Source organism: Carassius gibelio, chromosome A18, assembly GCF_023724105.1.
Source record: "Carassius gibelio isolate Cgi1373 ecotype wild population from Czech Republic chromosome A18, carGib1.2-hapl.c, whole genome shotgun sequence".
NCBI lineage: Eukaryota > Metazoa > Chordata > Actinopteri > Cypriniformes > Cyprinidae > Carassius > Carassius gibelio.
Window position 1 is genome coordinate 8,110,459 of NC_068388.1, and position 27,438 is coordinate 8,137,896.

Here is a 27,438-nt window from a genome sequence, read left to right on the forward strand (position 1 = left end):
CCCCCCAGAGATCAGCGGCAAAGCCAGAGCGACTGAGGATCAAGGTGGAGATGGCGGGAGGAAGGATCCCAATGGAGCTGGTGGGACGGAGCGACTAGGCGCAGCCAATGGAAGAGGAGTCCAGAGGCGATGATGGGTCAACGCCCGACCAAGGCAGAACCAGAGGGACAAGGGAGAGAGAGAGAGAGAGAGACTTTGTAGAAAATTATGCGATTAAGAGAGGCGGACATAGAAACCAACAATAATGTACACTATTTGAAAAACTTGTAAACATATTCTGTTACATCAAATACACAAAATAATGACCCATTTATTATGACACTGTAACACTGAAGTTGATGTGCCACTGGGCAGATCAAGCTCCATGAGACTATATCCACTGAATATTATCACAATCGTGTTTAGGAAAAAAAATTTTTTTGGTGAGAATAGCTACAGGTGGCTGACAAAGGATATATTACTGTGTATGGCCAACACAAAATGACTTTATGTCTCTTTCTTTAAGATCACAAACTTAATGGTTGAGATCAATAAATGCCAAGTCTCTCTACCAGTAATTTAATGTGGTTTATAATAGTTACCCAAAGAATCCAGTCACATATAACAGAGCCAAAGCCACCTTTTATTCATTGAGTTTTCTCTTTCCCTCTCACCCACTCTGTAAGAATGAATGGCAACATACCAGTAACAGAAAACTTTTTACAATATAAACACAGGGACACTATACAAACTTGAGCTCTGTTCAGAGCTGAGCAGGCTTTGACTGGCTTTATCTGCAGTTTAAATCTGCAGCCACTGCCTGTCTAGTCTCTGTCTGGGTTCGCTCTCAGACAAAAGCTCTGGACACCTTGACCACTAACAAAGGGGTCGATGCCACTCTCTGCTAATTTAAGTGGACAAGGCTTGCTGATGGGGCCATTTTGAGCAATTTAACTTGGTGAATGCTTCTTTGGGATCTGATGAAGCACGGACAGTTGGTTTGACTTCAAAAGCAGACTCCAACAGGCACTGAGAGGAACTGGAGTTCAAAAACGGTCTCATATGCAGGGAATAAAATATGTAGTTGAATACTCTGGATTAAAAGGACTGCATGCCAAATGAATAAATGTAAATGAAAATCACAACTTTTTTCAGTGAGAAGTACAAATTACAGCAGTCTAGCCACAATAAATGACAGAAGACGTAATGTGTGTTGTTTAGAGAAGAGAAATGATTCCACTAGTCTAGTGCATCAAATTATTAATATCAGCCATTTTCATGTAGTTTGTACTAAAACACCACGCCACCATTTAGGGCCTGCGTTTAATGAACTGTGCTGGCACTAGAGGGCGACAAATAAAAAAAATATATGTGTGCTGGAAATAACTGCCCAGATAATAATTTAAATAGTTGTGATTCAGTAAAAGCAAACAAATTAACAAAATGTATTTTGAAAACAGTTTTTAAAATATGTATTTTAAAACATTTTGTTTACGATATTTTATTTAGTTCTGTACATGTATGTATGCATGTATTTATTTATTATACATTAAAAATTTAATCGTAAATTGATTAAAAAATCTGAAAGACGTGCATCCGGCTAATATTTAACCTGGCGCAGCACAAGAAGTTTGTCCCTCAAGCCACTCTGTACTTTTGTTTCCATAGCAACTACGGTGGACGCGAACGTACAAACATGAGGTGAACAGAGAAGCAGGCGCTCTGCATCCAATAAAGAATGAGTCAGAAAGATGAAGTGTTTATTAAATACTTATGAGAAGATTTTCTAATTCGACTGATAATGATGGATGACATCGAACAGGCGATTGATGAGGAGCTGACGAAGTTAAACCTGCATTCTTCTGAAAATGATTCAGAATCAGACGATGACACTTTCACGGTTTTGGATAGAATTGTAAGTGGCTCTTTTGTTTATTTGTTATTCATCCTCTACTTATTTAAAAAATCTGTCAACTTTTTAACATTATATTTCAACCCACTTTATTATGAAAGCTTTATTTGTAAATTGAAAGTAAAACCAACGTTTCTTGAATTTCTTGAATCTTGAATGGTGAAGAAAAATTTGTTAAAAACAACATTTACATTGAATATGTTAATCTATCCGACTTTTATGACAGTGTGATGACATATCAAGTAGTTCATCAAAAAAGTATGCTTACTTAATACCTGTCTGTATAGAATTAACAATAACCTCAATAACCTTTTTCTTAAAAGCTGAGTTCAGAAGATGTGCTGCCTGACTCAGTACTCACATATGTTGAAGCTTCAAGAAATCGAATGAATACCTTTGAACAATTAATCCTTGAAGATGTTGAAGAAAAGGGTAAGAAGGCATTTTAAAATAGAAATGAAATGGAAGTCTTAATTAAATAACCTAATATGTTTTTTAGAAGCATTGCATTTTCCCCCTTTCCTGTTTGCTTATAGACTTCTCAAGCCAGAACCTGGCTCACCATAATCACAATGAACCAGCTTCAGATTTAATAGAAGACCCCATGAAGTGGAAAGAGCGAGTGAGTCATGGTTATTTGTTTGCTGTTAAATAGAAATGGTATTATTCCATCCATATTTTTTAAACTGCATTTCAATGGCTCTGTACTTGTACTCTGCACAGTGACAATAAAGTTGAATCTAAATCTAAATCTCGGGCATAACAGAGGAAAGGAGAAGTGTCTGTGTTTTGTGTTTGTGTTATATATATATTTTATTGTCAGGTTATCTCTGAATTAGTGGAACAAGTTGGACATCTTAACGACACTGAGCCACAGAACGCCCAGCGGGAGATTCCAAATATGCCAGGCATGGAAGGTATATTTTCTGTAATGATATGGTTCGATGAGCCTGTATTTTAAGTTTCTTAACACTAGTAAAAACATTAAATATGCAAAAAATACCATAAAAACTAATTCTGCAATGTTTTCGCATAGATTGCTTATTAGCCTCTTTATATTCACAGAATTAAACCTTTACTGTGTTTTTAGATGATATATGCACTGAGAGTGAACTGCAACTTAGTCTTGAGTGGAGAGAATTAGAGGAAAGACTGAGAGAGGAAGAGGAGCAGAAATTAGCAGCACAGGAGGTAGAAAGAGAGCTGCATCTGAACTCGGAACGAGAAGAAGAAGAGAGGAGGAGGAGGGGACTGATAAAGTTTCAGGAGGAGTTGAAGAAGATAGAGGAGGCCACTTGGGTAAGACTGTCTTCAACACTTTATTAGAAAAATACAAATCAAAATGAGAAGAAAAGATGGTTGAATAACAAAATCTAAATTTATAACAGGTTCAAAATGCTGGAGTGGAAAACGAAGTTCATCACACAGAAGATCTTCAACTGGAGCTGGATAAACAGCAGGTGATTTTAAATATGCCTAGAATTGTTGAGGATGTGCTCTTATTATATGAGGCAAAAGCATATATATGAAAAATTGTGTAAAAGTAAATATTTGTCAATATATGAAATGAGTTGGTGCATTATGTAAAAAAAAATAACATCAAAATATACAAAAATAAGACAATTTGTTGAATGTACAGTGTAGGAAATTATTTTTCAGTTTTCAGTGAGTAATTAATTTACTAGTCATTTCTGAGTGAAAACTGTTATCCTACACCAGTAAAATAACGCCTACACCATTTTCCCATTGTGTGTACATATATGTGTAAATAATCTATATGCAAGCATAAGTATAATTATTATATTACATAAAAGTGAAATTTGATTTTAACTCCTGTATACTCATATATCGCCTCATGATTTTCTGCTGAAGTAAGTGTACCAGTCCAATTTTTTTGGTTAATTTCAGAACTTAGTAAGGAAACTTGAGGAGCAGATGGAGGAGGAGAAACAGGCTTTTGAGAAGGCTCAGGAGGAGGAGAGAAGGAGAACCAAGAAACTTCAATGCACAGCTGCAACAAAGATTCAAGCTGCTCTCAGAGGAACATTAGTACGCCGCTGGAGCAAAATAGAGCTCAGGAGAAAGAAAGAAGAAGAAAGGAGACATGAGGAGGAGAAGAGGGAATGGGAGAAGATGAAGAGGGAGAGAGAAGAGGAGAGAAAGAGGATCGAGGAAGAAGAGCGCACTCAGAGGGAGGAGATGGAGAGGCGCAGAGCAGATTATGAAAGAGCTAAAGAACAAGAGCGCCATCGTCTGGAGACGGAGCAAAGACTGGAACAGCAGAAGAGGAAAGAGGAGGAAGATGAGAAGAGGAAGAAAATGCAGAACAACATTGCAGGTGTAAAAGATGATTGCAGAAGACAGAAAGAGGATGTAGGCAAGAACAGAGAAAAGGAAAGAAAAATAGTGGAAAGGAGTAGTCAGGTGAAGGATGAATGTAAAAGAGAGGAAGAAAGAGGGGAAAAAGAGAATGTAAGAATAAAGCATGGGGAAAAAATGGAAAACACATTGGAGGACGACAGGAATACAGTGAAAAAACAGGACACAACTAAAAGCATGAATACAGAAGACACAGAAAGATTCGATTATACAGAACCACAAACAAACAAAAGTGATGAAGACAGAATAAAGAGCCATAAAGAAGAAAAAACTGTTGAAATCAGTGGAGAGCTTGACTCTCAGGTAAATCGCTTACAGTCAAGAAAAAGCCTTAAATTTACCAAAACCGCTACAGAGTCCCACATAAATGTACATCAAGGTCTCTCCGGTGAGCTTGGTATCAGTCCAGTGGTTTCCTCGAGTGTTGCAGATCATCTCAGGGTTAAAGCAGATGTTAAAACAGACTTGGCGGAACAGGTTTCTGATTTGGCTGTTGTAGTGCCTGAGATGGACACTAGGGGGCATGAAAATACTACAGCTATTGAGCTTGAAGACCATAAACCAAAAAGCAAAGAATCAATTTCAATCTGTCTGCCTGACAGCACAGAACAGAAGCGACTGGCCTGGATGATGAACTGCACTCCCTGGTCCAAACTGTCATTGCAGAATAAAAGGAAGGGGTCTTCTGCACAGCAGGAGTGCCAAAATAGAGGCCCAAGAAAAAGAAGAGTCCCCAGTTTACCCCCTTTGTCTGTGGACACTATTCTCAAAACAGGAGCTTGGAGCTGTCTCAAACAGGTAGAAATTGAACTTGAAAACCTGTTTCTTGGCTGTGACATGCATCTCATATGTTCATGCTGACTTTATTGTAATTGTGCTGTAAAATCAGGTTACAACAGTCACGTTGGAAGACCTGCCAGGCTGTAGCCTGTCCACACTGTCCGAGTGTAACAAACTGCAGACTTTGACCCTTAGACGTTGCGGCCTCACAACATTGGATGGATTGAACCAGTGCACTCAGATCAGATGTATTGATGTACAAGTAAGAAAGAACAAACTATCCAATGCAGACTGCATTATTTTCAAACTTTCTAGTAAAATGATCACTTATTTATGCTATACAGTATACACTACCATTTAAAAAAGTCTGTTATACTCGCCAATGCTGCATTTGTTTGATCAAAAGTTCAGTTAATAAGTTATATTATGAAACTATTTTCATTTGTATTATTACAAATTTAATAACTTTTTCCCATTTGTATATATTTTTAAATATAACATTCCTGTAATGGTCCTTCAGAAATCATTTTTATACACTGATTTGGTTCTAAAACATTTTTGTAGTAACTGTGATACATTGTTTTCCAGAATTCTTTGGCGAATAGAAAGTTCAAAAGATCAGCATTTATTTAAAATAGAAGTAATTTGTAACATTATGAAAGTTGGTTCTGTCACTTTTGATCAATTGAATGGATCCTTGCTAAATAAAAGTATTCATTTCTTTAAAAATAAAATTATTATAAAAAAATAATAATAACAAGTTAAACTTATAGACCCTAGACTTTTGGACTGTAGTACATATACACCATTGTTTCTCACATTAAGGAGAACTCAATTACCTATGTGGATTGTGGAGGTCTGGCCAAGCTTCAGGTCCTCATGCTGGGCAGGAACCAGCTGATGACCATCCATGGTCTTGATGGAGCTGAAAATCTGCAAATTCTACAGCTTTCACACAACAACATCTCTCGCATCAGTGAGTATCTTCACCAGAAGTGTTCATTTACTCTGGTTTATGCATTTTTCATTCAAAGCACTAAAGAAAGAGATGCTGATGTTGGTCAGTTGAAGATATCCAGATCTTATGTGTGACACACTAGTATCTAATGCTTAGCATTGTCCAGTAGAGGGCACGATTGTCCCAGTTTGGTGTCTTCAAATGGCCTTTTGCCCTCACTCTGCTGTTAAAATATGTCTTAATGTGCCTCATTTCTAAGAAAATGGCCTAATATTGAATAAATATGAATAAATGTACCATAAAGAATAGGATAAATGCAGTTTAAAGGTATTTGCTGTCAGTGTTAGATGATGTCCTGCCACTGCTGCCTTTTTTATATTAGATTATCCTTTGGCTGGTATTAGATATTGTCACCATGGCTTAGAATTATCATCATACTGTACACTCCTTCTACACCAGCATTGACTAAATGATATATCTTTGCTTTCTTAGGTGGTTTAGGACCCCTGAAAATGCTTCTGCGATTATCAGTGGACCATAACCAGCTGCTCAGCACGAGAGGTTTGAATGAAATTTATACCCTTCTCCATCTGGACTGTTCATACAACCACCTAAGCCACGTTGAGGGTTTGGAGAATTGTGCTCTGCTTAACACACTGGACCTCAGAGGAAACAGTCTGACTGAGGTAAATCTTACACAACCCAAGAAACAAACACGTTAAAAGATGAGATCATGACTTATCACATCTTCAGCAGTAATCTCAAGATCATATTGAATAATCACAATTTTCCATTACTTTGATTTTTTTTTGTCAGTATTTGAGAACTGTTTAACGTTCTTTTTCTTTTAAAACTAGCCCAATTAGCCCAACTGAAATCAAAGGTGTTTCACCACTTTTGTTTTGTATTTTTTGGAACATATTTTCATCCCAGTGTCCAGGAAATGCGTAACTTGACAATGTTCATTACGCAATACCCATATTTAAAAAAAAGCTCATCCTTTAGTCTGCAAGCCTGGCCTGCCATCACTTTAATTGAATTATTGCTATTACATTTGGATATTAGTCATATTTGTGAAAAGGCATGAGTTTCCACCCATTTCAGCTCATGGGACATTCATGGTTGGAACAGAAGGAATGACTCTGTTGCTTTTTGTTTCCGGCCTATGGCATAGCTGCCTGTCCTGCAGAACCATGTTCTTCTGAGGGACCTTTACCTGGATGACAATCTTATATGTTCTGTTCATGATCTGGAGTCCTATTGGTTGCCTTTGCTCCAAAACCTTTCTGTGGCTCATAACAGGTATGCATTAATAGAGAATGGCCATGTCTCAAAACCTAGTGAGCTGCCTACCTAGGGCATCATACTGTAAGTGATGTCTAGGTTGGCAGCTCACAATATTTTGAGTCTCTTCCAATTATTTGTTTTTTTAACTTAACACTCTCTTACAGTTAAAATCTGCTTAAAGGAAAAGTCATTGATTTGTTTAAATAAAGTATGTTATAATATAAATATACTAGTAATATAAAACCTACAACTACACAGTGCTAAGATGTTTTATTGTTCACTTTCCCCTCAGTGTAACTGATTTAATTCCACTCTTGGATTTGGTGTCTCTGAGGACGTTGGATGCCAGTCACAACTGTCTGTTAGGTGAGCTTATGAAGTGTGGTGGGTCGACTTGCCTGTGATTTTTTTTATTGTTTTATTTAATTTTTTTTCGGCTGCTTTTTTAAAGTGTCTTTATTCTTGAACATGGCTGATAACTTTTGTGACAAACGAACAATTCTTTAAAATTCTTCTGATATCTCCATAACTCGTATACTTTATCCTTAAAGGTATAGTTCATTAAAAAATAAATTTCAGTAATTTACTCCCCTGTTTAATCTGTATGCTCAAAATAGACACTATATATTGTTTTTATATGCAACAGAGCTGCATAGATTCTGCATGTCATTTTTTTTAAGAATATTTATGTATTCAACTGAAAAAATATAAACAACCAAGTTTTGAATGACACAAATGAAATAAATCAGTAATGACATAATTGTAATTTTTAATGAGCTGTTCCTTTCAGTACCATTGAGAATAATTGTTTTGTGTATAGTAATTCATAGAAATATTTAATCATAGTATTTGAGTGTCTTCAAATTAAGCCCAGAATGGCTAACATTTGGATAACATTCATAGCATAAACTCTTTAAGTCTCTAAGTGTCTCTGACCTGACTCTCATTTAGATTTGCAGAACGTTTGTCTGAATCTTCAAAAATGCACCAGTCTTCAAGAACTTAACCTGACTGGTAACCCACTACAGCAGGAAAGCAACTGGAGGTAGGTGTGACCCAAGGACCCAGTTTAGGGCCTTTTACATTAGGAGTGACAGTTAGTTAAGTTCTTTTCTCAGTATTGGCACTTGCAACTATTAAGCTAAATTCTGGAGTATATATTTGTTGTTGATAGCGAATATTAGTATATAAAGGAAATGTGGTTTCTCCTTTTGTAATAAAGAGATTTATCTTGAATTGGGAAGAAGCTGTCATGTGTACATTCCAGCAAACTAAGTCACTAAGCATTTCATAAATGTCAGAGAATGTGAAACAAATGTGATCGGGGACTTTGGCTGGAAGTGCACCAGGCGTTTAAAGTAGAATAAACATTCCTCTTCACCGCTGAGTTTCCGGCCCATATCACTGCACCGGCCATTGTATCTGTGTCCACTATTGGATTACGCAGTGACATCTGTACGCACGTGAATTTAAGTGCTCATAATTCTGAAAATATTTGCTCAGTGGGGGAATATTGTTTAAGCAAATGTGCTTCTAAAGTGCCAGAGGTTTTAATGAGCAAATTATATGTTCTTATGTGATAGAAAAAATGTGCGAGAGACAGAATAAGAAGATCAGTAAAGTATAGAAGCATGTTGGATTTCTCAAGAAGCAATCCAGTTCATTCAGTCAAAATGGAAAAAAAATAACACCATACATACCATAGAGATTTGTTGACTGTTGTGAGTTTATAGTTCAGAAGGCCTAAAAACTTTACTGTTGGCCACACATCTGTTTTCCTGACAGAAAGTTCTTACTAAATTGACTTTTTGAATATGATGTGATATTTTTTAGCCGTTTATTTTGCTTGTTATTTTTTTAACTTTATTTTCCAACATTTTGCATGTGGCCTCCAAGGAGAAGTCTAAGGTGAAATATATCTGTTGTGTCTTTACATCTGTTTAATTCTGTAATGATGGATAAGAAGTTCATTTGAGTTAGGCTCAGTATTCCGCTGAACTTTATCTAACCCTCAATGCCAACAACGGAATTAGACCCAGTGTTTTTCTCGCTCTACACTGGCCCTTTCATCCCTCTCCAGTGATAACACAGCCTAAATTAAAGCACCGAATGATATTTCAAAGAAGTACACAGCGCACAAGCGTTTAGAGTCTGGGAGAGCTGACTTTAGCTAGATTAATCAAACTCCTGTAAGTTTCTTTGTTTACAGGGAAGTTTTCATGAGTGATGAATAGAGTCAGTTTTTTTTTTTTTGGGGTTTTTTTTTCGCAATAGAAACTTGGCGGCTGGACACAATATGGCCAAAAAGTGTATCATATGACCATGCCTTCTTTATAAATGTGAAGCAGTTATTGCTTTTAGAGATCCTCTTTAATCCTCTTTTTTGGAAATATCAGAATTTGCCTGATTTACTTTTCTGTTTACCATCAAGTGTATCTTTTACAATTAATATTTACATACTATGAACGAAAAGCTATTTTTGATCAAATATTTTATTCTTTAAAGTAAAAACTATAGTATTTAGGAAAAAATTAAATTTAGTAAAAGTTTAGAAAATATATATTTTTAATATTTAATATCAGTAAAATTATTCCTTATGATGCAAAAACAAAGAGGTAAAATTATTTACAAAAATAATGGTAACACTTTAGTATAGGGTCTTATTAGCATGTCTATTATTAACATATTAGCTTTTTATTAGTCCTTATAAAGTAAATATGATGCATGACATCCATAATTCTACCCAATACCCCTAAACTTAACAACTACCTTATAAACTATTAATAAGCAGCAAATAAGGAGTTAATTGAGGCAAAAGTCATAGTTAATGGTTATTTAATAGAGAATTGGACCCTAAAATAAAGTGTGACCAAAATAATTATAAATGAGAGAGAAAAAAAGTCATTGTTAATGAATATATCACTCATTAATAAACCCTTGGTTCTTTAGTTTTACTTCTCTCAGCAGGGATCAGCAAAGACTAGGCTGCACCTGTGTTTTCTCATACGCTTTTGCAAATTAAAACACAGACCCAAAAAAACAACATGGGCTCACTGTCACATCTCTGGAATCAGGCCAGCAAACCCTTTTTCACTTCTAATCCAAGCCGAGTGTCATCATTGAGAAAGGCAGACTCTGACTAAACCTCTTAGTCAATGCACAGACTCTCTGTTGATTCTCTTGGGTCTAGAATGTCAAACTCATTAAACGTTTTATCCACGTTTCCTAAGTGATTTCATCTGCTCAATGTAAATATTCTCCAATAGAAAGCCCATGGAGACTGCGAGAGGGAGAGGCTGGAACTAAAGTTTAGCTGTTACTTTTTTATGATTGCATTGGACAGTTAGTATATTAACCTTAAATGTTGCTCTGAACTGCTAATTGTTTATGAAAAATAAAGTGCCCCCCCCACAACCTCTTTATATTTTATCTAGATTATTTTTATGCACTTTTTTTATTAATTATATCCCTTTGCCTTAATACTTTAGCTTTTAAGCTTTAGCTTTGTTATACATAATAAAATAAACAGTCGCTAGCAATTAAATCAATGTTACTTTTTCACCAGGTAAATCTTTTAAATGACTGTTTTCCCTCAGGTCCTTGCTTTTGGAGACAGTGCCTGGCTTGATTAAGTTGAATAATGAGCAGACTGTTGCTGCCGCAGCGCCCTGTGAATGTCCAGAACAGCAGTGGAGTTTCCAGGCCCTCTGTCAAGCACAGCAAAAGCAGCGGGATTCACTTCTCCAGCACCAAAAGATGGAGATCAGGTAGACAAGTAGTTTCAGTTTTTCTCAAAATTATTAATAAAGAACCAGTTGGTCAAAATCTAAATCCTGTTGTATATTATGCAAAATGCATGTAATATTTAGTTTATAGTCTAATCACATTTTAATAATAGGTAAATGAAAACATATTATAATTTATGCAGATGGTCTTTGCAATAAATTTGAAAAATCCAGGCCCTGAAAAATGTAAATGATAATTATTATAATAAACAATTCTTTTTTTATTATTTAAATAATAAATAATATTTTATATATGTCATGGCAGATCACATGTAAACTGAGCATTTAATTTATTTTTAAAATGTTGTGGTGTGTAGACGTCTATAATTAGTTCTTTGAGCCTATTCATGCTGAATATGCAGAAATATTATATGTCCACTTCTTTTAATACAAAAGGCCCCTCACACTCTGCTGCAGACCACCAGCAAATAAAACGGAACACTCATCCTGTTTCATGAAACATGATTGGCAGACGTCTGTGTGTCCGTAGTTCAAACTGAGGTCTCTTATGGCTTGGAGGACTTTAGAGACACCCCCCTAACCCTTCCGCCGCGCGTTCTGCACAAAGGGTCTTTTGCACACCCGTGGGGACCGCTGCAGCCGTTTAACATCTGACCTGACCCAGTGTCAGTCCCCAGCTTTGGCAAGGTGAAGACTCTGCCCGTCTGACAGCCATTCAATGGTGAACCAATGCCTGTGTTGATTAGAGCGACAGAACGAACTGAGGGACTCGTTTAATGTCATCAAACCACGGCAATAAAATGGAATTTATGCCACTGAATCATAAATAGACATGTTGTGTTACTGCAAAACCTGCATTAGTTCTTCAAACAATCTATAAAAAGAAACTCTCTCCCGGTTTTTCTCTGAGGCAATTTCAGATGGCAGTAAGTAGGGGAACTGTTTAAGGTCTAGGATTGTATTTATTTGCCTTGGCACACTTTTTACAACTTGTAATAATGTTTGGCTTTCAGAATTTTAATTGCCGACTGTATATGCAATTTGACATTCATTTATTTTAAAGAAGTGATCAAATTAGCCATTTTGTTCTAAATCTCTGTCCTTGCATTGGATTTCAACATGTTTCGAAAGTAGTTTTGCTTCCCAGTACAAATTTACATTGTGTTTGACTCTTGCAAGGCTCTTTTTATGACTCCTTTCTGGACTGAAGAAGTGAGGGGTGCGGATGCCCTCTTAACCGTGTCAGAGGATCAGAATAGCAGGGACTTTATAATGACAGAGCTGGTTTTTTGATGTTGACAGCAGAAACAGGCTCAAGGGTCAGGGACAGTAGGGGCCAAACTAGCCACGGCTAATAGATTAATTAGAGTGGTATCGAGACACCTTTATAGTGATTTCCTGACAAACTTCATTATATGCTAGTTTTACATCCTGCAAGAAATGTTCTTATTTCTATGCTCTGGTAAAAGCTAGTTAAAATTTCTCCTCAAGAAGACTTTACAATAAGATCCTGTTTATTAACATTAGATAATTGCATTAGTTAACATGGTATAACAATGAAAAATAATTCATCAAGCAATTATTAATCTAAGTTAAATGTTAATATTAACATTTACTAATACATTATTAAAATCCTTATTAAAATGTGAACTACTAATGAACAGTACTACTTTTATGAATTGACATTAAGGTGAATAAATACTGTAATGTTATGTAAATGTATTGCTTATTGTTTGTAAATGTTAGTTAATGAGACCTTGTTTTAAAGTGTTAACAAGATTCTAATGAGTCATTCACACGTGCAGAATGTACATTTAGATCATGTGAGACGCATGTCGTTGGAATGTGATGCATTTTTTAAAACGTGAAGTTCTTTTAACATGAGCAACACTTTTTTATAACGGCGTGTCATGCAAGACACTGCGAAAGACATGAGACGCAATCACTATGGCCAAACATGTCTGTCCGGCCCATGTTTACATAGAAAGTTGAAATGGAATGCAAAAATGCACTTTGTGTGAAAAGCTAGTAATATATGACAATTGTACTTTTCTCCTGCATTTTTCTCAGTTCTGCGCCGTCACAACCTGACGTCCAGATTCTTGCCATCGGTCACCAGACAGACCTGTTCAGATTGGCGGTGGACCAGCGTTACGCCCATGAATACGGCGACAGCTGTGTCACAGAAGATTCTACACTTTTGGCAGCTGCTAACAGTGGTTCATGTGGTTATTCTGAAGCATCTTTATCACCGGGACAAAGTCTAGACTGGCAGAGACACAATCCACAAAAGACTCAACTTTCACCGTCTGAGCCTGAGCTACCATCTGCTCACTGCATGCAGACACAAAGTGAGAAGGAACCTGTTCAGGCGCCGAACCTTAAAATGTATGAATCCCACAAAAAATTATATGACTTTTACAGCATTTAATTTCTGTTTGTAGCAAGCACCTTCCATTTCTTTCAAGGTACATTTAATTTGAGTTAAAAGTAATCAAAATAAATCATTCGGATGACTTTGGACCCCTGCTGGGTCTCTCTCCAGATGTTTTAGTGCAGATGAATCATCCGAGGCTTGAGTTCAGCGACATTCATTAAGTCTCTCATGACCTTGTTGAGTCATCAGATCAAATTGTCTTCTGTTATCTCACAGAGCGGCAGCTGTGGCGATCCAGCGATGCTGGCGGATGAGACGTGAGGGCCTCCGAGGCTTAATTGAAAAAACTAACACAAAATCAAATCTCAATAAGGGGGAAGATTCCTGCATTGGGAGGCCTGAGAAGCAACATGCTGCTGTTGTTATTCAGGTGAGACTCATTTTTTAGCCCCTTCCACAAAAAATTCCTCTGTTCACTTTGGTTTTGCTCAAGGATTGTTTGATATATCCCCTGAAAAGATGTTTTCCATACCTCCTTTTATGAATGCAATAAATAACTTGACTAAAATTAAATCATCTTCATTACACCTATTACTGCCAAATGGGGCTTGTTTTGAGTCGGTAGGTAGTGCTTTTGAAAACAGGCTGTTTCTTTCACTTCCAAGGGATAGTTTCTCTCTCTCTTTGTGTTTAATGAGTCTCCAAGGACTCGAACCGAAAGAAAAAAATGATTAATCAGATTCCAACGTGTCGCTGGAGTGGGAGCGCTAGGGTTCTGATCTGTTAAGTCTTTTTTTTCCACGGGGAATACGCAGATTTAAAGGCATCCCGGTGTTACATTTGTCTTACAAAGCCAAAGTCACCGAAAGTTCAAACTGCAGACCGCGGGGCAATTAAACAGAGGTTAACATGTTTTATCTTCCTAATGGGATAACACACAATATTTATGCTTGCATGTGATTCATGGCTGTGTGTATTGCCCCTGCAGGCTGCGTGGAGGGGCTGCGTTCTGCGCAAAAATCTGGCCCGTGCTCTAGCTGCCGCTCAGATCACAGAAAGCGATGAGGACTTAGAAGAGGTGGACATGGACGAATTCATTTTTGATGAGGTATGAGCAGATGCTTGGTGCTCCTGCCGTTACGGTGAAGTCGGCAGACAGATAGCCTGGGCCGTTGTGCTGGCAGTCCTTTAACTAGCGCTTGTAGCCATGAGGCAGTTGGCTGTCAGCAGTGATTAGGTACTGAAAAAGAGCAGTCAATGAGCAAAAAAAGAGGGGAAGGAAAATGTTGTTTCTTTTTCTTATGTCACCTGCTATTTTCTGCCCATTTGCATCACATTTATTCAACTTAACATTGGCTTAACCCATGCATTACACTAAGTGAGCTCATCTGTGTAGCTTATTAGGCGATTCATTAAAGTGCATTACGATGTCATGTTAAATGGTTCTGTATTATTGTTCTACATTTAAAGATTCTGTAGTTTTTTGTGTGTTGGCTCCCAAATTTATGTCTGTCACGACTTCAAGGGGGGAAAAATTCTGTTTTAGAGTAGATATTTCTCAAGTGTTTGTCACACACAGGAAACTAGTTCAGTGCTTTTAGCTTAATGTGATCTGCTACTTGCTTTGAATGAATAATGAAAACAGCAATATTCACTTTTATTCACTGTAAAGATCAGATGTCATTTTGGAATTGCGCAGTCCATGTTCATGCTCTTTGATTTTGTTTGTGTCCTGTTGTGAATAGAAAGCACTGGAGAAAGACTGGAGAACCCTGCATTCCGATGCCTTACCGGACAGAATTATGCCATTTTTGGAACAGCTGCCGTTGCCAAAGGTAACAGCCCTACGGACCCTCCTTCTGTCTGTGGGCCGGCACAATCAGAGTCTCTCTGGGTGATTAAGTGCCGAATTTATTGACTCCAAAAACACAATTACTTTCTAAGCAGCCTCAAACTTCCTTCTCGTCAGCAGATGTCATTTTTCAGCACGGTGCTTTTTCTCCTGCGGTTTCTTTTCTTTAGAGGGAGCTGGCCTTTTCTATCACGGTAGCAGCACTGTGATGTGTTGCAGCTGCTGCTGTGGAGCTGCAGAGATTGTTGAATGCACTTCGATGTTCTATAACTAAGCAGCCCAAATACTATCTATTTTTTTAAAAAGAAGAGAAAAAAAAGAATCAAAAGTGCACTTCAAGCTAGTCTTTGTGTTACAAAACTGCATACTGATGCTATTTTTTCTTTGAATGTCTTTGTGTTTCTTAGTCTCCTCTCGGTCTTCCAGTGCCTCCAAAGACCCTGTCTGTTTTCCCACTGCAGCCGAAACATGCCTGGTCAGATCATGAAGGTGCAGCCAGCTTGGAGCAAAGCACGTCTCCTTACCTTAGTAGCAGGTAATCATTGGCTTCAAGTCTAATGCTGATCATTACTAAAATTAACATTGTGCTAATTCTTTCATGCATTATCTATGGTTTCCTAACAAATTCCCAGATCAATCCTCAAAGCCCACACCCTGTCTGAGAAATCAGAAAAAATCCTCAAAGAATGGTATGTTTCTGTAGTACTTTGTGCAGTCCTTGCACTTCAGTGCCACAATTTGCATTTTTATTAGAAAATCATTTTAATTCTTCATTAAAAAAGAAAAAAAGTGTATTTACTCTCGCTAACTTCTATTTCAGGGGATTTACTAATGAGTCCACTGCCCTTCTCATGCTGAAGAGAGCCAATAAAATGAAGGGCAGGAAACAGCCGCAGAAGAGGATCAGCAGCTTAATTGGTAGGCATATCTATCTATCAATTTATCTGTCTTATGAGTTATACTTAAACCATTCAACTTCAGTTCATCAGTGCATCTCAATCAGGGGGCCAGGGGGCCTCAGAAAACTTCTTAGGGAGCCTCAAGATGTCATAAATGATTCAAAATGAGAAAAAAAGCAATCGATATTTCTATTAGATATTTTCCCCCCTCAAAAGCTGTTTTTTTTCCTTTTTAATAACCAGGGTACATATTTGTCTTGGAAAACCTGGATCCTTGAGGTAGATTAATATTGAAGAGATAGTTCACTTCCAGTTGCTGGTCCCCATTGACTTGCATAGTGTTTTTTTTTTTCAATACTATACTAAGTCAGTGGGGACCAGCACCTGAAGGTGAACTACAGTATATCCCTTTAAAGGTGTGAATTCTGAAATTATACATTTTATGAACATACTTTTTTTTTTCTACTTAGGCAAGGTAAAAAAAATATTTTATTAGGTTGAAATTTTCTAATTTAAAAAATCATTTAAAAAAACTGCTTATCCGTAATCCTTATTCAGTAAATTACAAACAACTGGAAAAGGGCCTTTGAATATTGATGTGGTCAATGTGGGTCTTAGAGTCGAAAAGTTAAGAACCACTGTCCTGGATTCCATGTACTGTATTACTAAAATGAAAGATAGTCAGTAAAGCTACAGTGAATTATAATACTGCATATTTAGTTAAATTAAAATCACTACTAATAAAAAAGGCTACTATCGATTCATCAGTCTGTATTGACACACAGAGACAAAGAAAAAAAGCCTGTTTCCTAATACATTATTTAAAGATTTGTAGTGTACAGTGTATTCCTTTTTTGGGTCAACTATCTATTTAATAAAACAATGCCCATCTCCTAAAATGTTATGCCAGCCTTCAAGGAGTTTTTGTATTTTTTCCCTCTATGTGACTTTGGTGAGCAGTCGTGTTATACTAGCACGGAGCTTGTGGTTCCTTGAGAAGCTTAATCTGCCATAACATCATAACGTCAAGCAACTCCACCCTGCTTCATGGCCCGCATATTTGATTGGTTCGTCTGCAAACATTCTTCCATATTTTCCATTGTGCTTTGAGCTCTAAGGGCCCACAACTAGCTTCAGTGGGCTGTGAGTATAAGAAGAATCCCAGACACGGTAGTCCTGCTCCTGGTCTGGGTCCTCCAGGGTTGGCCTGAAGCCGGCTTTGATCAAGGTCAGGAGTGCGTGACTCTAATGCCACAAATCCAATCAAGGCCCCATGAAATGAGGGCCTGTGTCAAAATCTCAGAGCCACTGTTCCATGGGCCCTTTGGTCTCGTAATGGAAAGTGAAGCTTTGGTTACTGTCAGTTTTCTGTTTGTGCTTGTCTCTTCGATGAATCCTGCATTCGTATGAGCTGTGTTTTGTCTTTGTTATGTGTTCTAGACCCAAATCCACGTGTACACCACAGTAAGCAGTATGTTTCAAGAGAAACTCGAAGGCAAACACGTCCTACAATCAAGGACAACTTTAAAGGTATGGCTGAATTGAGGCATATATGCACCACAAATCAACTGAATCACTGTATTAATTAAAATATTTCTGTGAATTATTTGAATCACTATATGGATCAGTTGATTCACTATACAAACCAGATGATTCACCTATGAATCTGTTGTCGCAACATATGAATCAATTGAATCTGTACTATAGGAATCAACTGATTTACTTTTCAAATGAAACACATAATTAAAAGAATGTCTCAATCTGCATATTTATTCTATGACGTTTTGAAGTATAAATTGTGTGGTTTGTGTATCCACATAGAAAATCGTTTCATACATTGGAATCCATTGAATCACTATATGAATCATATTTACTCTTTTTTTTTCACTATATGTATAAAATAATTCACCAAATGAAGTAGAATTCTATACACAGTACTGATCAAATGATTCACCATACGAATTCAAATTATTCTTCATATAAATAAATGGATTCTCCGTATTGTTTCAATTGATTGTAATATACATGACAACAATTGATGGAGTTTGCACAATTTCCTGAATTCTAAGAGACCTGATCCATTTTCATTATTCCCCATGGGCTGGATCCATTCAGTCATTTGGGACACGTTTGAATCTAGCTTGCGTGTAATACACGAAAGCATGCACATTGCCTGATCAAATTGAATGCACATGATGGGATCGTAAATAGCTAGCTATTAGGTTGTTTGGGATGGTGGAGAATAAACAAGATGATTGTATTTCAGGAGACTTTGTAGCGGACCTGAAGTGTGAAATTGAGTTAAGTACAGAGGAGGTAGGGCACTTAGGGTTAGGTCAGACTGAGAGAGAGAGAGAGCGCCGTCTGCAGCCCTAGTGCCGCCCGAGGGGGGTGGGCTTTCAGCACAATGCTACCGAGTTGGGGTCGAGCGTAAGAGATAAGGGATAGATGAAGGGTCACGTTAAAGAGCCGGGCAAATAAATGGAAATATATCCTCCTTACATGTGAACGGTTGCTTTCTTTCTTTACTTTTTTTGTTGTTGTTGTTGTTCCGGCTCCTCCACCAGTCCCGTGGCGCGTGTAAGCCGATACCCATTTTCAAGTGGGTTACTTCATGTCCAGCACATCCACAAAAGAGAGCTCGGATAAAATAAACACAAGTGAGGCGGATATCTCGGAAAGAATTTGTCACGGCTTCGGGGGGCTAATCACCTCCAGAAGGGGGCTTGGAGCACTCGGCTGAAATGTAAGCCCCCGCTGGGGGAGAGCAGGGGAGCAGCGGCCAGCCTGTAGCCTGAGGCTTGGGGTCATCCCTGATGGAGCTGGGGTTGAATTGCTGGTGCCTTCTGCAGGTCAGCAGAGGGGAAGAGCAGGTAGCCTTACCCAACCCCAGAGCCAGGACGCACTGTTTCATGATGCCCTGCTTATGTTGGTTTCAGCATCTTTAATCTTGGGAAATGCAGTCATTTGACACTTTTTTTTTTTCAAACGCTGCAAAGTTGCTTTGCATTAACCTGCAGGTTTTTGCTGCTCTCCTGTGTTTGATTTGCACCATGTGTCATGTATTTCCAGTCTCCTGTATCTGCTGGGCTTGGCACTGTGTTACTTCTCAAGTAGATGATGCTTTTGGTTTGGGTTGATTCCTTTGCGAGGAAATCACAGAAGAGAGTCAGAATTTGTGGAAAATAATACTTTAGATCAGTTGAAAGAGTTTAACTGACATACAATGTCTTACTTAGGTCATATATCTAGCCATCCACTTTAAAAATGACTAATATATGTGTTTTCTCACATTAGTTAAATAAATACAAATAAACAGAGAGGACTTTTAATTGATTGTTTAAAAAATGTCCTGCACCAATGCAACCAAGGATTTATAGGTTCTAAAAATTTCAAATTAAGATTGATCAAATTCCTTTGGTTTCCTCAGCAAATTACTAATTATTTTTCCTGCATTTTTTTGTGCACTTTGGTAAAAGAAATTAAAATAATCCAAGATTATTTTTTAAACATCAGTTCTTAAAAAAAAAAAAAAGTTAAAACAAAGCATTTTTTGTTTTTCTGCACCATTGTAATCAATGACTTGTAGGATCTCAAGATTTTCTATAAAGGATTATTCAGTTGTTTTTTTTCGCACTTTAATTAAGATGATCAGAGATCATTTGTAAACATCAGTCCTTCAATTGAAAAACTTTTTTTCTTAACCAGTGCAACTAAGGAAACTCACATTATGATTTATCAGGTTGCCTCGATTTTAGTGCACTTTTTGATTGCTTGAGATTGATGTGATTGACAAGCTTCAAGCATACATACGAACCTTTCCATGGCATGTGTTTGTGTGTGTGTGTTGACCGCTGGTTGACCGCCTGTGGTCTGCTCTCTGGAGGTGAAGGTTTGACCCAGGGTAAAGGAAAGTGGGAGACAGAACCTCACGATAAAAGACCTGACCTCCCTCTTTGAGTCTGCTCGAAGAACTCCCAAACAATCAAAACCCCATGGGTATAGTCACACAAACACACACACACACACTCAAGCATCCCGACATGCACAGTGTGTATTGTGCATAGCCTATGTGTGTCTTTATTGCAATGAAACAATTTAGGCATTTTGGACACCAAATTCCAGTTAAATACGTCAAACCCAAAAATAACTAGAAAAATATTGGTATTCAATTCCTGAAAATACCTGCACAGCAATTCCCTTAAGGACACTGAATCACTCCTCCGAATCCACCCCCAGCAGTTTGGTTCTGTCATCCTGACTCCTGTGAAAGAGCCGATTCTCTGACTCCTGCACCACCACAACAGCAATATACAGCCTAATGTACTTAAGAGACCTTCTAACAGCCGTGACTCCTGGGCCCTCTAATGTCCTGAGGGTGGGATAGATGTGGGGAAGTGGGTTTGACAGCTACTGGATGCTGCATGTGTTTCTATTATATAATATTTGTGGTTAACTCTCTTAAATCTTTGGTTCTTCCCTTAAATCTGTGTTCACTGTATATACACATGTCTACCTTGTTTATTTTGCAGTTTTGTAACTTTCCAACATTTTTTGTAACAAATACTGTAATAATAATTATTGAACTATGAACCTGTCCTAATGCACACTTTTTATGAATCACTTCTTATGAACTGAGGTAACAATTTTATTGTTGAAATCGAATTATATTAAATCTATAAAAATCTATTTTACATACAGTGTCCCCAAAGGTATTTTGACACAGTCACGTTTAATATGCATGAATATTATTGCATTAGACAACATTAAATTAGCAAATTAGAAAATTAGCACAAGTTTCTTCTTCAAGTTTAAATAACTTTTGGGCTAATTGGTTTAGAAATGACTAAGTAAAGTTAGTTTTAAGAAAAGCATGATTTGTTTGCAGGGTCCTCTTGGCTGGATATTTTCTTATTGAATTCTGTGAAATTCAAGCATGTTCTGTGTTCTTGATTATTGTCCAAATGTTTTGGGTTCAAATAGCTGTATTAAATGTGTTCTGTTTATTTGTTTATTGCATTTAATAATCTGAAGTGTATGAAAAACTTCAAAATCATATCTGATGAAAGTGCAAACGTACTGTTAATGCTGGATAACTGTTCACTACAGGACTTTTCAGCAGCAATAAATGTGGATTGCCACAATTCTTGTTCAGTCCTTAGGGAGGAGTTAATAACTTGACATTTTTAGTGGATTTTCAATTAACCCATGATAACTGTAACCCATAAACCTTGTCTGTTCTTCACTTTTTGGCAAAACCATGAAAATTACTTAAATTGCTTGAAATATGTTGTTTATGAATTTAGCAGATGCTTTTATCCAAAGCGACTTACAGTACATTCAGACTATCAATTTTTACTTATCATGTGTTCCCGGTGAATCGAACCCCCAACGCTTGATAGCCCAATGCTCTACCAATTGAGCTACTGGAACAAATATTGCTTATTAGTCTGACGTTGTTATCAATTTATGCTCGTCTCCACCAAGAACATGTTTATTTTGTATTAAGGCTTTTTGGAGACACGTATTGACACTGTCCATAATTCTCCCTACTTCCTATATACTCATATGTTTTTTCTTTTATTGTTCAGTAGGCATAAATATGCACCACCATAAATATGCTGTTCCCGAAACAACTGTTATTTTCATGTCATCAACCTTGCAGACTTGTTTCTTCTGCTTCTTATTACAGTCCAAAGCGATTTCTTTTTGATTACCGTAACTTGGTGCCGTATCAGGACTTGTCTGGCAACCCCCGCCCCCCTCATCCCCCCACCAACCCTCTTCGAAATGAATGTTTAGTTCTGAAAATATTGAAATGGATATGAAATGGAAAACTCTTTTTGATGATTTTCTTCTTGTTTTGTCAAACGCAGTTCACCAAGCAGCAGAAGTTCACAAATTAGCAAAAGCAGAGGAAAAACAATCTTACCAGTGGCTCCAAACACAAGCAGTCCATCCCGACACAGACTCCACAGGCACGGGACGGTGAGACACACTGATCTGAACACTGTGCTTCTTAAAAATATACACAGATGGTAGAAACATTATTAACAGTTCATGGTGATCGGTTATAGTGTTCTCACATATTGTGAATGTGCTGTGGTGTAAATTGTGTTTGAGGTAATCTATTCAATGACCTTTTCAGGGATCATTTCCTCCCTGATATTGACCAGGATATTCTTAATGGTGGGAGGGTGCAGCTTGTGGTAAGAGCTTATTCTTTATTACACCTAAACCTGTACACTAACCTGGCACCGTTAACTTTTTCACAAGTTCTGTTTGATGCTGTGCTAATTAACTGTGAATTAAAATTTAAAGTGTCTCATACAAATTAAATGCTTTGTAAACATGCTAACAATTGCTGCTATTTTTAGACTTGTAAGTACTTGTTTATAGGAGAGTGAATTTATGCATGTTCAAGTGTGTGAGTTGTTGGCTATATTTTATTGTATCTGTATTTTTTTAGGCCACAGGGGACAGAGATGGTGTAGATTCTGGAGCAAGATTTTGGGCTGACTCCACTAGTGTCTCTCCACCTCTTAATAAGCATATTCCGCCTCGAAGATACTCAGCTGAGAACACAAGTGAGTCTTTTATTTCAGGGCATTTGACTAAAATGAGTACTATCAAAATAAAATAACATAGAATAAATAATAAATATAAAAATATAAAATAAAAAACACACTTTTTTTCTTCTATATACAGGTCAAATGTTTGGTATAATTACATTATTATTATTTTTTATGTTGAATCGTATGAATCGTTATTTTAAAATATAATACGATTTCACAACATTACTATTTTCACTGTATTTTTGATCAAATAAATGCAGCCTTGGTGAGCATATAGAACTTCTCACAAACATTAAAAATTCTTAATTATTTTAAACATTGACCATATTTCACTGATGAAATAAAAGTTAGAAAGTATGCAAAAGTCCCATTAACATTAGAAACATCTGTGCCTGCATTGTTGATAATATCACACAAGCAAAAAAGCAGTCAAACTCCCACTGATGTTATGAATACATATAGCACAGTATTGGATACATTTTTATATATTTCCTTTTAAGCGCCAGCTTTTAGGTTCTACCCAGAGCATCATCTCTGTATTATTTTTTTCAGTACTATTTTATGAAATGTTAAGGGATGGGATTCATTAAGGAAAAATTTTAAAACACTGCAGACTTCACAAAATGATGTGAAGTTAAATCATGCCGGGCATGTGCCAAATCAAATACTGCACGCAGAGCGCAGTGGGTGTGGAATAAAGCACACGATGGAAACTGACATGACTGTACACATCATCTGGCTTACTTGATAACACTGATTGCAACATCACACAAATCTGATGCATGATAAACATGTTATTTATTATAATTAATATTTATTTTGATACTTCTAGTAAATGCAGGTATGCTTTACAGTATATCTTTTTATATGTATAATTGCCTTAGCAGACATGCCAGGGTCCATAATGGGACATGGCGGAATAATCTCTCTGTCAGCAGGAAACGGACAGCGAGAGACCTCCCTGATTAAGTGCGAGCTCTGTCACACACACTATGTCACTGAGGACTCACCCTGACAAAGATCCCACTGACTGACACAAACAGGGTTCAGTGCATTTAACACAGACACGTCAGACTGTGAAGGCTTTTCACTGTCTGCCCTAATGAAGTTAAATTGGATTTGAAAATGAAATCCACGAGGAAGCTGACAGCCTGACTGACGGATTGGTTGTCTGAATGACGGACTGAATCAAGCCTTATAGATGATGTATTGGAGAGCGTTTCACAGTATGAAGGCTGATTCTGCAGATCAAAGAGAACTGAAATGAAAGATTTATTTACAGATAATTCACTTTACAGTTTACTAACAAAACCATTCCTCTATAATCCACAAAAATCAATACTCATTTTCTGAAAGGAATGTATTATTTGTGTTGTGTTTTAGGCTGTATATCGGCCAACGTAAAACAAAATTTCCTAGCTTCTCATAGGCCTCTTGTCATTTGAATTAAATCATCGTGAGTCATTAGGTCGTGAGCAAAAGTTGACATGCTTAGTACTATGTTCAATTACAGTAAGGACTTTATAAATACTACTTAGGTTTAATGCAACAAGATACCCTCTACTTACTGGGGCCGAGCCATAAAGAGCAATTTGGGAGCCATAAACGTTTTCATTATGTGTAGAGGAAATCTCCCGGTGCCTCATTTTTTGCCCTCTTTCGAAGGTAATGGAAGCAAAATGGCTAAAAACAATTTGTTTGGTCACAGCGGTTAAGTGAGTGTGTGGCCGTTTTATTAAATATCGGCCCACAGAACTCGGGCAACAACATGTGTCTCTTTGAATATAAACATCTAGGGTTTGAAGTGCGATTAATACCCATCGAGGGCAGACGTCTATATTTTCCACTTTAAATCAGCCAAGGCAGTGGACAAATTAAGGCAAATGTAGTAAAAACAAAAAATTGTGTTAGCTAAGCAATTACTACATTTGTAAAATGTATTAAATGTATTAAAAACCGGGGAAAAGAAGAGTTACTAGGCTTCATACTCCTTTTGATGTTTGAAATAAAAATGAGTGATCATTTTTTTCAATTCAGAAACATTGTGTTTTAGAATTATGTGCAGTTAAGATGAGTGGTGCACAGTAGCCTCACAAATCGATGAAGTTTTCCCTGCCGTTTTATTTTATCGTGGAGGATTTCTTGTTCAGCACGGCCATGGTTTCTACAAGTGGAACACATCAACTACAGAAACAAGCTTGGTTTGTTCTGTGTTTGAAAGAACTGTGCTTGTTGGGAACCCAATAAATCTCATTCAAAGTCATATCCGGTAATTGTTGGTGTATTAGCATTATTGAAGTTGTGTATTTTTTTTAATTACCTTTGTCTTCACAGAAACAGAAATGCCATCACCCACCAGAGTCAATTCAGCTCCGAACCGAAATGAACGCATCTCATTCCGGGACAACCCAGTGCGACACAGCGGAGGCTGGGGTGGAGGAAAAAAGAGAACCAAATTGAACAAGTAAAAAGATTATTACATAAGCTTGTGTTTGTTGCTCTGAGATAATATTGATTCAGTTTGTTCTTTTGTTTTCATCCTTCGTATTTGTGACTGTGTGTATATATTTGGAGTGTGATGGATGCCTTGTTGATGTAAGCTCTTAACAAGACTTACAATGCACATTTGATCTCCACTGGAATTCCTTGCAGCTGCTGTTTTTACTAAAATCCAGCTTCCTCTCCTGCAGATGAATTAGAAGCAATGGATGAGATATAGCCCAAATATCTGCAGGCGGTCACAGGATACGTATTGCTTTAAAGTATCACTCCATTTAACATGAGCACTGCAAGCCATGGACTGGGTGGAAACCATTTACAAATGACATGCTTAATGTGCAGACAACGACAGGCAATAGAAACCAGCTCGTTCCTGTTTTAACTTACTTTAGGTTTTTTTTTTTTTTTCTTTATACTGGGAATTTGTGTTGTGCTTAAGCTAAAAATAAGACAATGCATATTTAATGAAAGTAATATACCAAAGATTACTTTCAGTAAATTATTTGGTTTATACGCAGTTGTGCTTCAAATAAATATTTTGTAATCTTTCATAAAATGCATCAAGTCCAAAAATAGGTAAAAAGCAAATGCATACATCAGAGTTAGAAGTATTTTCTTTAGTGGTCTTTAGAATCAGATAACGATATCCTTGTTTGTGTATTTGAATTTGGATATCAAAAAGCTGAGTGTTCAAAAACAGTGGTTGGAAAATAACTTCCTGGCAGCAGCTTGGAGCTCATTTTAATGCCTGTAGAAATGCAAAAATAAATCTTGAAAAGGGATGTCTTATTAGTGGGAGTTTTGGCATTGTGTTTGGGCAGACGGCCCATAGGTCTCCAACTTAATCCAGAGACACTGGCTGACTGCTGTGGTATTATTTAGTTTAATTATGTACACATAAATACATTTAATACTGTTACACTTAGACATTCTACTGACTATAAGTAACTTTGCAGTTACAAGTGTATGTGTGTGTGTGTGTGTGTGTGTGTGTGTGTGTGTGTGTGTGTGTGTGTGTGAGGAATAACTGATGATGGGCAGTTGAATTATGAGAAAATAATGCACACCTGAGATGGTGATGTGGCTATATGATGCAAAGTATGATGTCACCACACCTGACATCATTGTTTAGATGAAGTTTTTCAAAACATTGGACAGGTTTTTGTCCTCAAAACGTTCTTGTGTGTAGGATTAGTTGAATTAATACATTTCTGTGCACGTGTATGTTTCCATGTGTGCGAGTGTGTGTCAGTACTATATATGTGTGCGTTTGAATGAGAGAAGGTGGAAGAAAAAATTATGCGCTATCTCTACATAATAAAATTTTATTTTGTGGCAAAAAATGTGAAATAATTTGTCATTTTGTACTATTGTTTGCTAGATCTATTAGCTTGGTCAGTGTCTTTGTGGGTTTTGGTTCTTTTGCTGTCGTAGGGTGTAAGGATCTTTGAAATAACTGAAATCATTTTGGTGAAGTGATATGGGCATGTGATGTGGTCAAGACCTGCCTGGAACTACTTTAGCCATGTGCTTCCCTGAAAATAATAGCACACCTTAGAATGTTCATCAACCAGTCAGATTCAAACATTCAACATTTGTGTGTGTGTATTCTGTATTCTATATCTAAATATGTATAGATCTATCTATCTATCTATCTATCTATGTAAACTCAATACATACTCACAATTATATATACATTCACTTTCAGAAAAAAGGTTCAAAGCTGTCACTGGGAGAGTACTGTAAGGATACTGCCCCAGTGACAGTTTTGTACCTTTATTTTTCTGAAGTTGTAGAATCGATAAAGTGTATAGTTGGATAGACCGACAGACTATGACTGCAAAAAGGTTACAATGGAACTCCAAAGACAGTACATTTCCAAGTTTCCACTTTTGCTGAATCTCAGAATAACAAGACTGAATCTGCAGACTGATGCCAGCAGGTAATTCATGCCAGTTGTTACCCACAGAAAACATAGGAAAACCGTGAGAGATAATCTTTTAAACTTCCAGCAAGAGCAATTCTGAATAGGGTTAGTAAAACCCTTCAGAGTCATATAAAACCTATTGGTTTGTTTGAGTTTCTAATAGACTACATTGTATTTAACTGCCCAGGAGCACATTATAAGGAAAATAAACACTCACTGAATAATCCTTCACACTAAAGTGAAGAGGCCTTTCAAACCAAATTTGACT

The 27,438-nt window shown here is 37.1% G+C and overlaps 1 protein-coding gene across 1 annotated transcript; it reads left to right on the top strand.

The window, feature by feature from the left end:
* The first annotated feature begins 1,691 nt into the window (after nt 1–1,691).
* On the top strand, nt 1,692–26,576 carry lrriq1 (leucine-rich repeats and IQ motif containing 1). Its single transcript, XM_052532290.1, has 27 exons — nt 1,692–1,894; nt 2,215–2,323; nt 2,428–2,513; nt 2,715–2,808; nt 2,982–3,190; nt 3,280–3,351; nt 3,800–5,068; nt 5,160–5,312; nt 5,876–6,026; nt 6,501–6,694; nt 7,183–7,310; nt 7,588–7,661; nt 8,247–8,340; nt 10,892–11,062; nt 13,112–13,429; nt 13,695–13,848; nt 14,407–14,526; nt 15,164–15,253; nt 15,678–15,805; nt 15,903–15,959; nt 16,091–16,188; nt 17,610–17,699; nt 22,046–22,157; nt 22,318–22,378; nt 22,639–22,756; nt 25,079–25,208; nt 25,435–26,576. Exons 1-27 carry the CDS (start codon nt 1,781–1,783, stop codon nt 25,436–25,438), a joined length of 4,398 nt encoding a protein of 1,465 aa, XP_052388250.1. The 5' UTR covers nt 1,692–1,780; the 3' UTR covers nt 25,439–26,576.
* Nucleotides 26,577–27,438: the final 862 nt, after the last annotated feature.

Bases quoted from the DNA above. Each gene is read 5' to 3' on its own strand.
- lrriq1 (XM_052532290.1), top strand. From the start codon at position 1,781: ATGATGGATGACATCGAACAGGCGATTGATGAGGAGCTGACGAAGTTA. The intron at 15,960-16,090 runs GTATGTTTCTGT...CTTCTATTTCAG, and splicing joins GAAAAAATCCTCAAAGAATG to GGGATTTACTAATGAGTCCA. The intron at 17,700-22,045 runs GTATGGCTGAAT...TGTCAAACGCAG, and splicing joins AATCAAGGACAACTTTAAAG to TTCACCAAGCAGCAGAAGTT.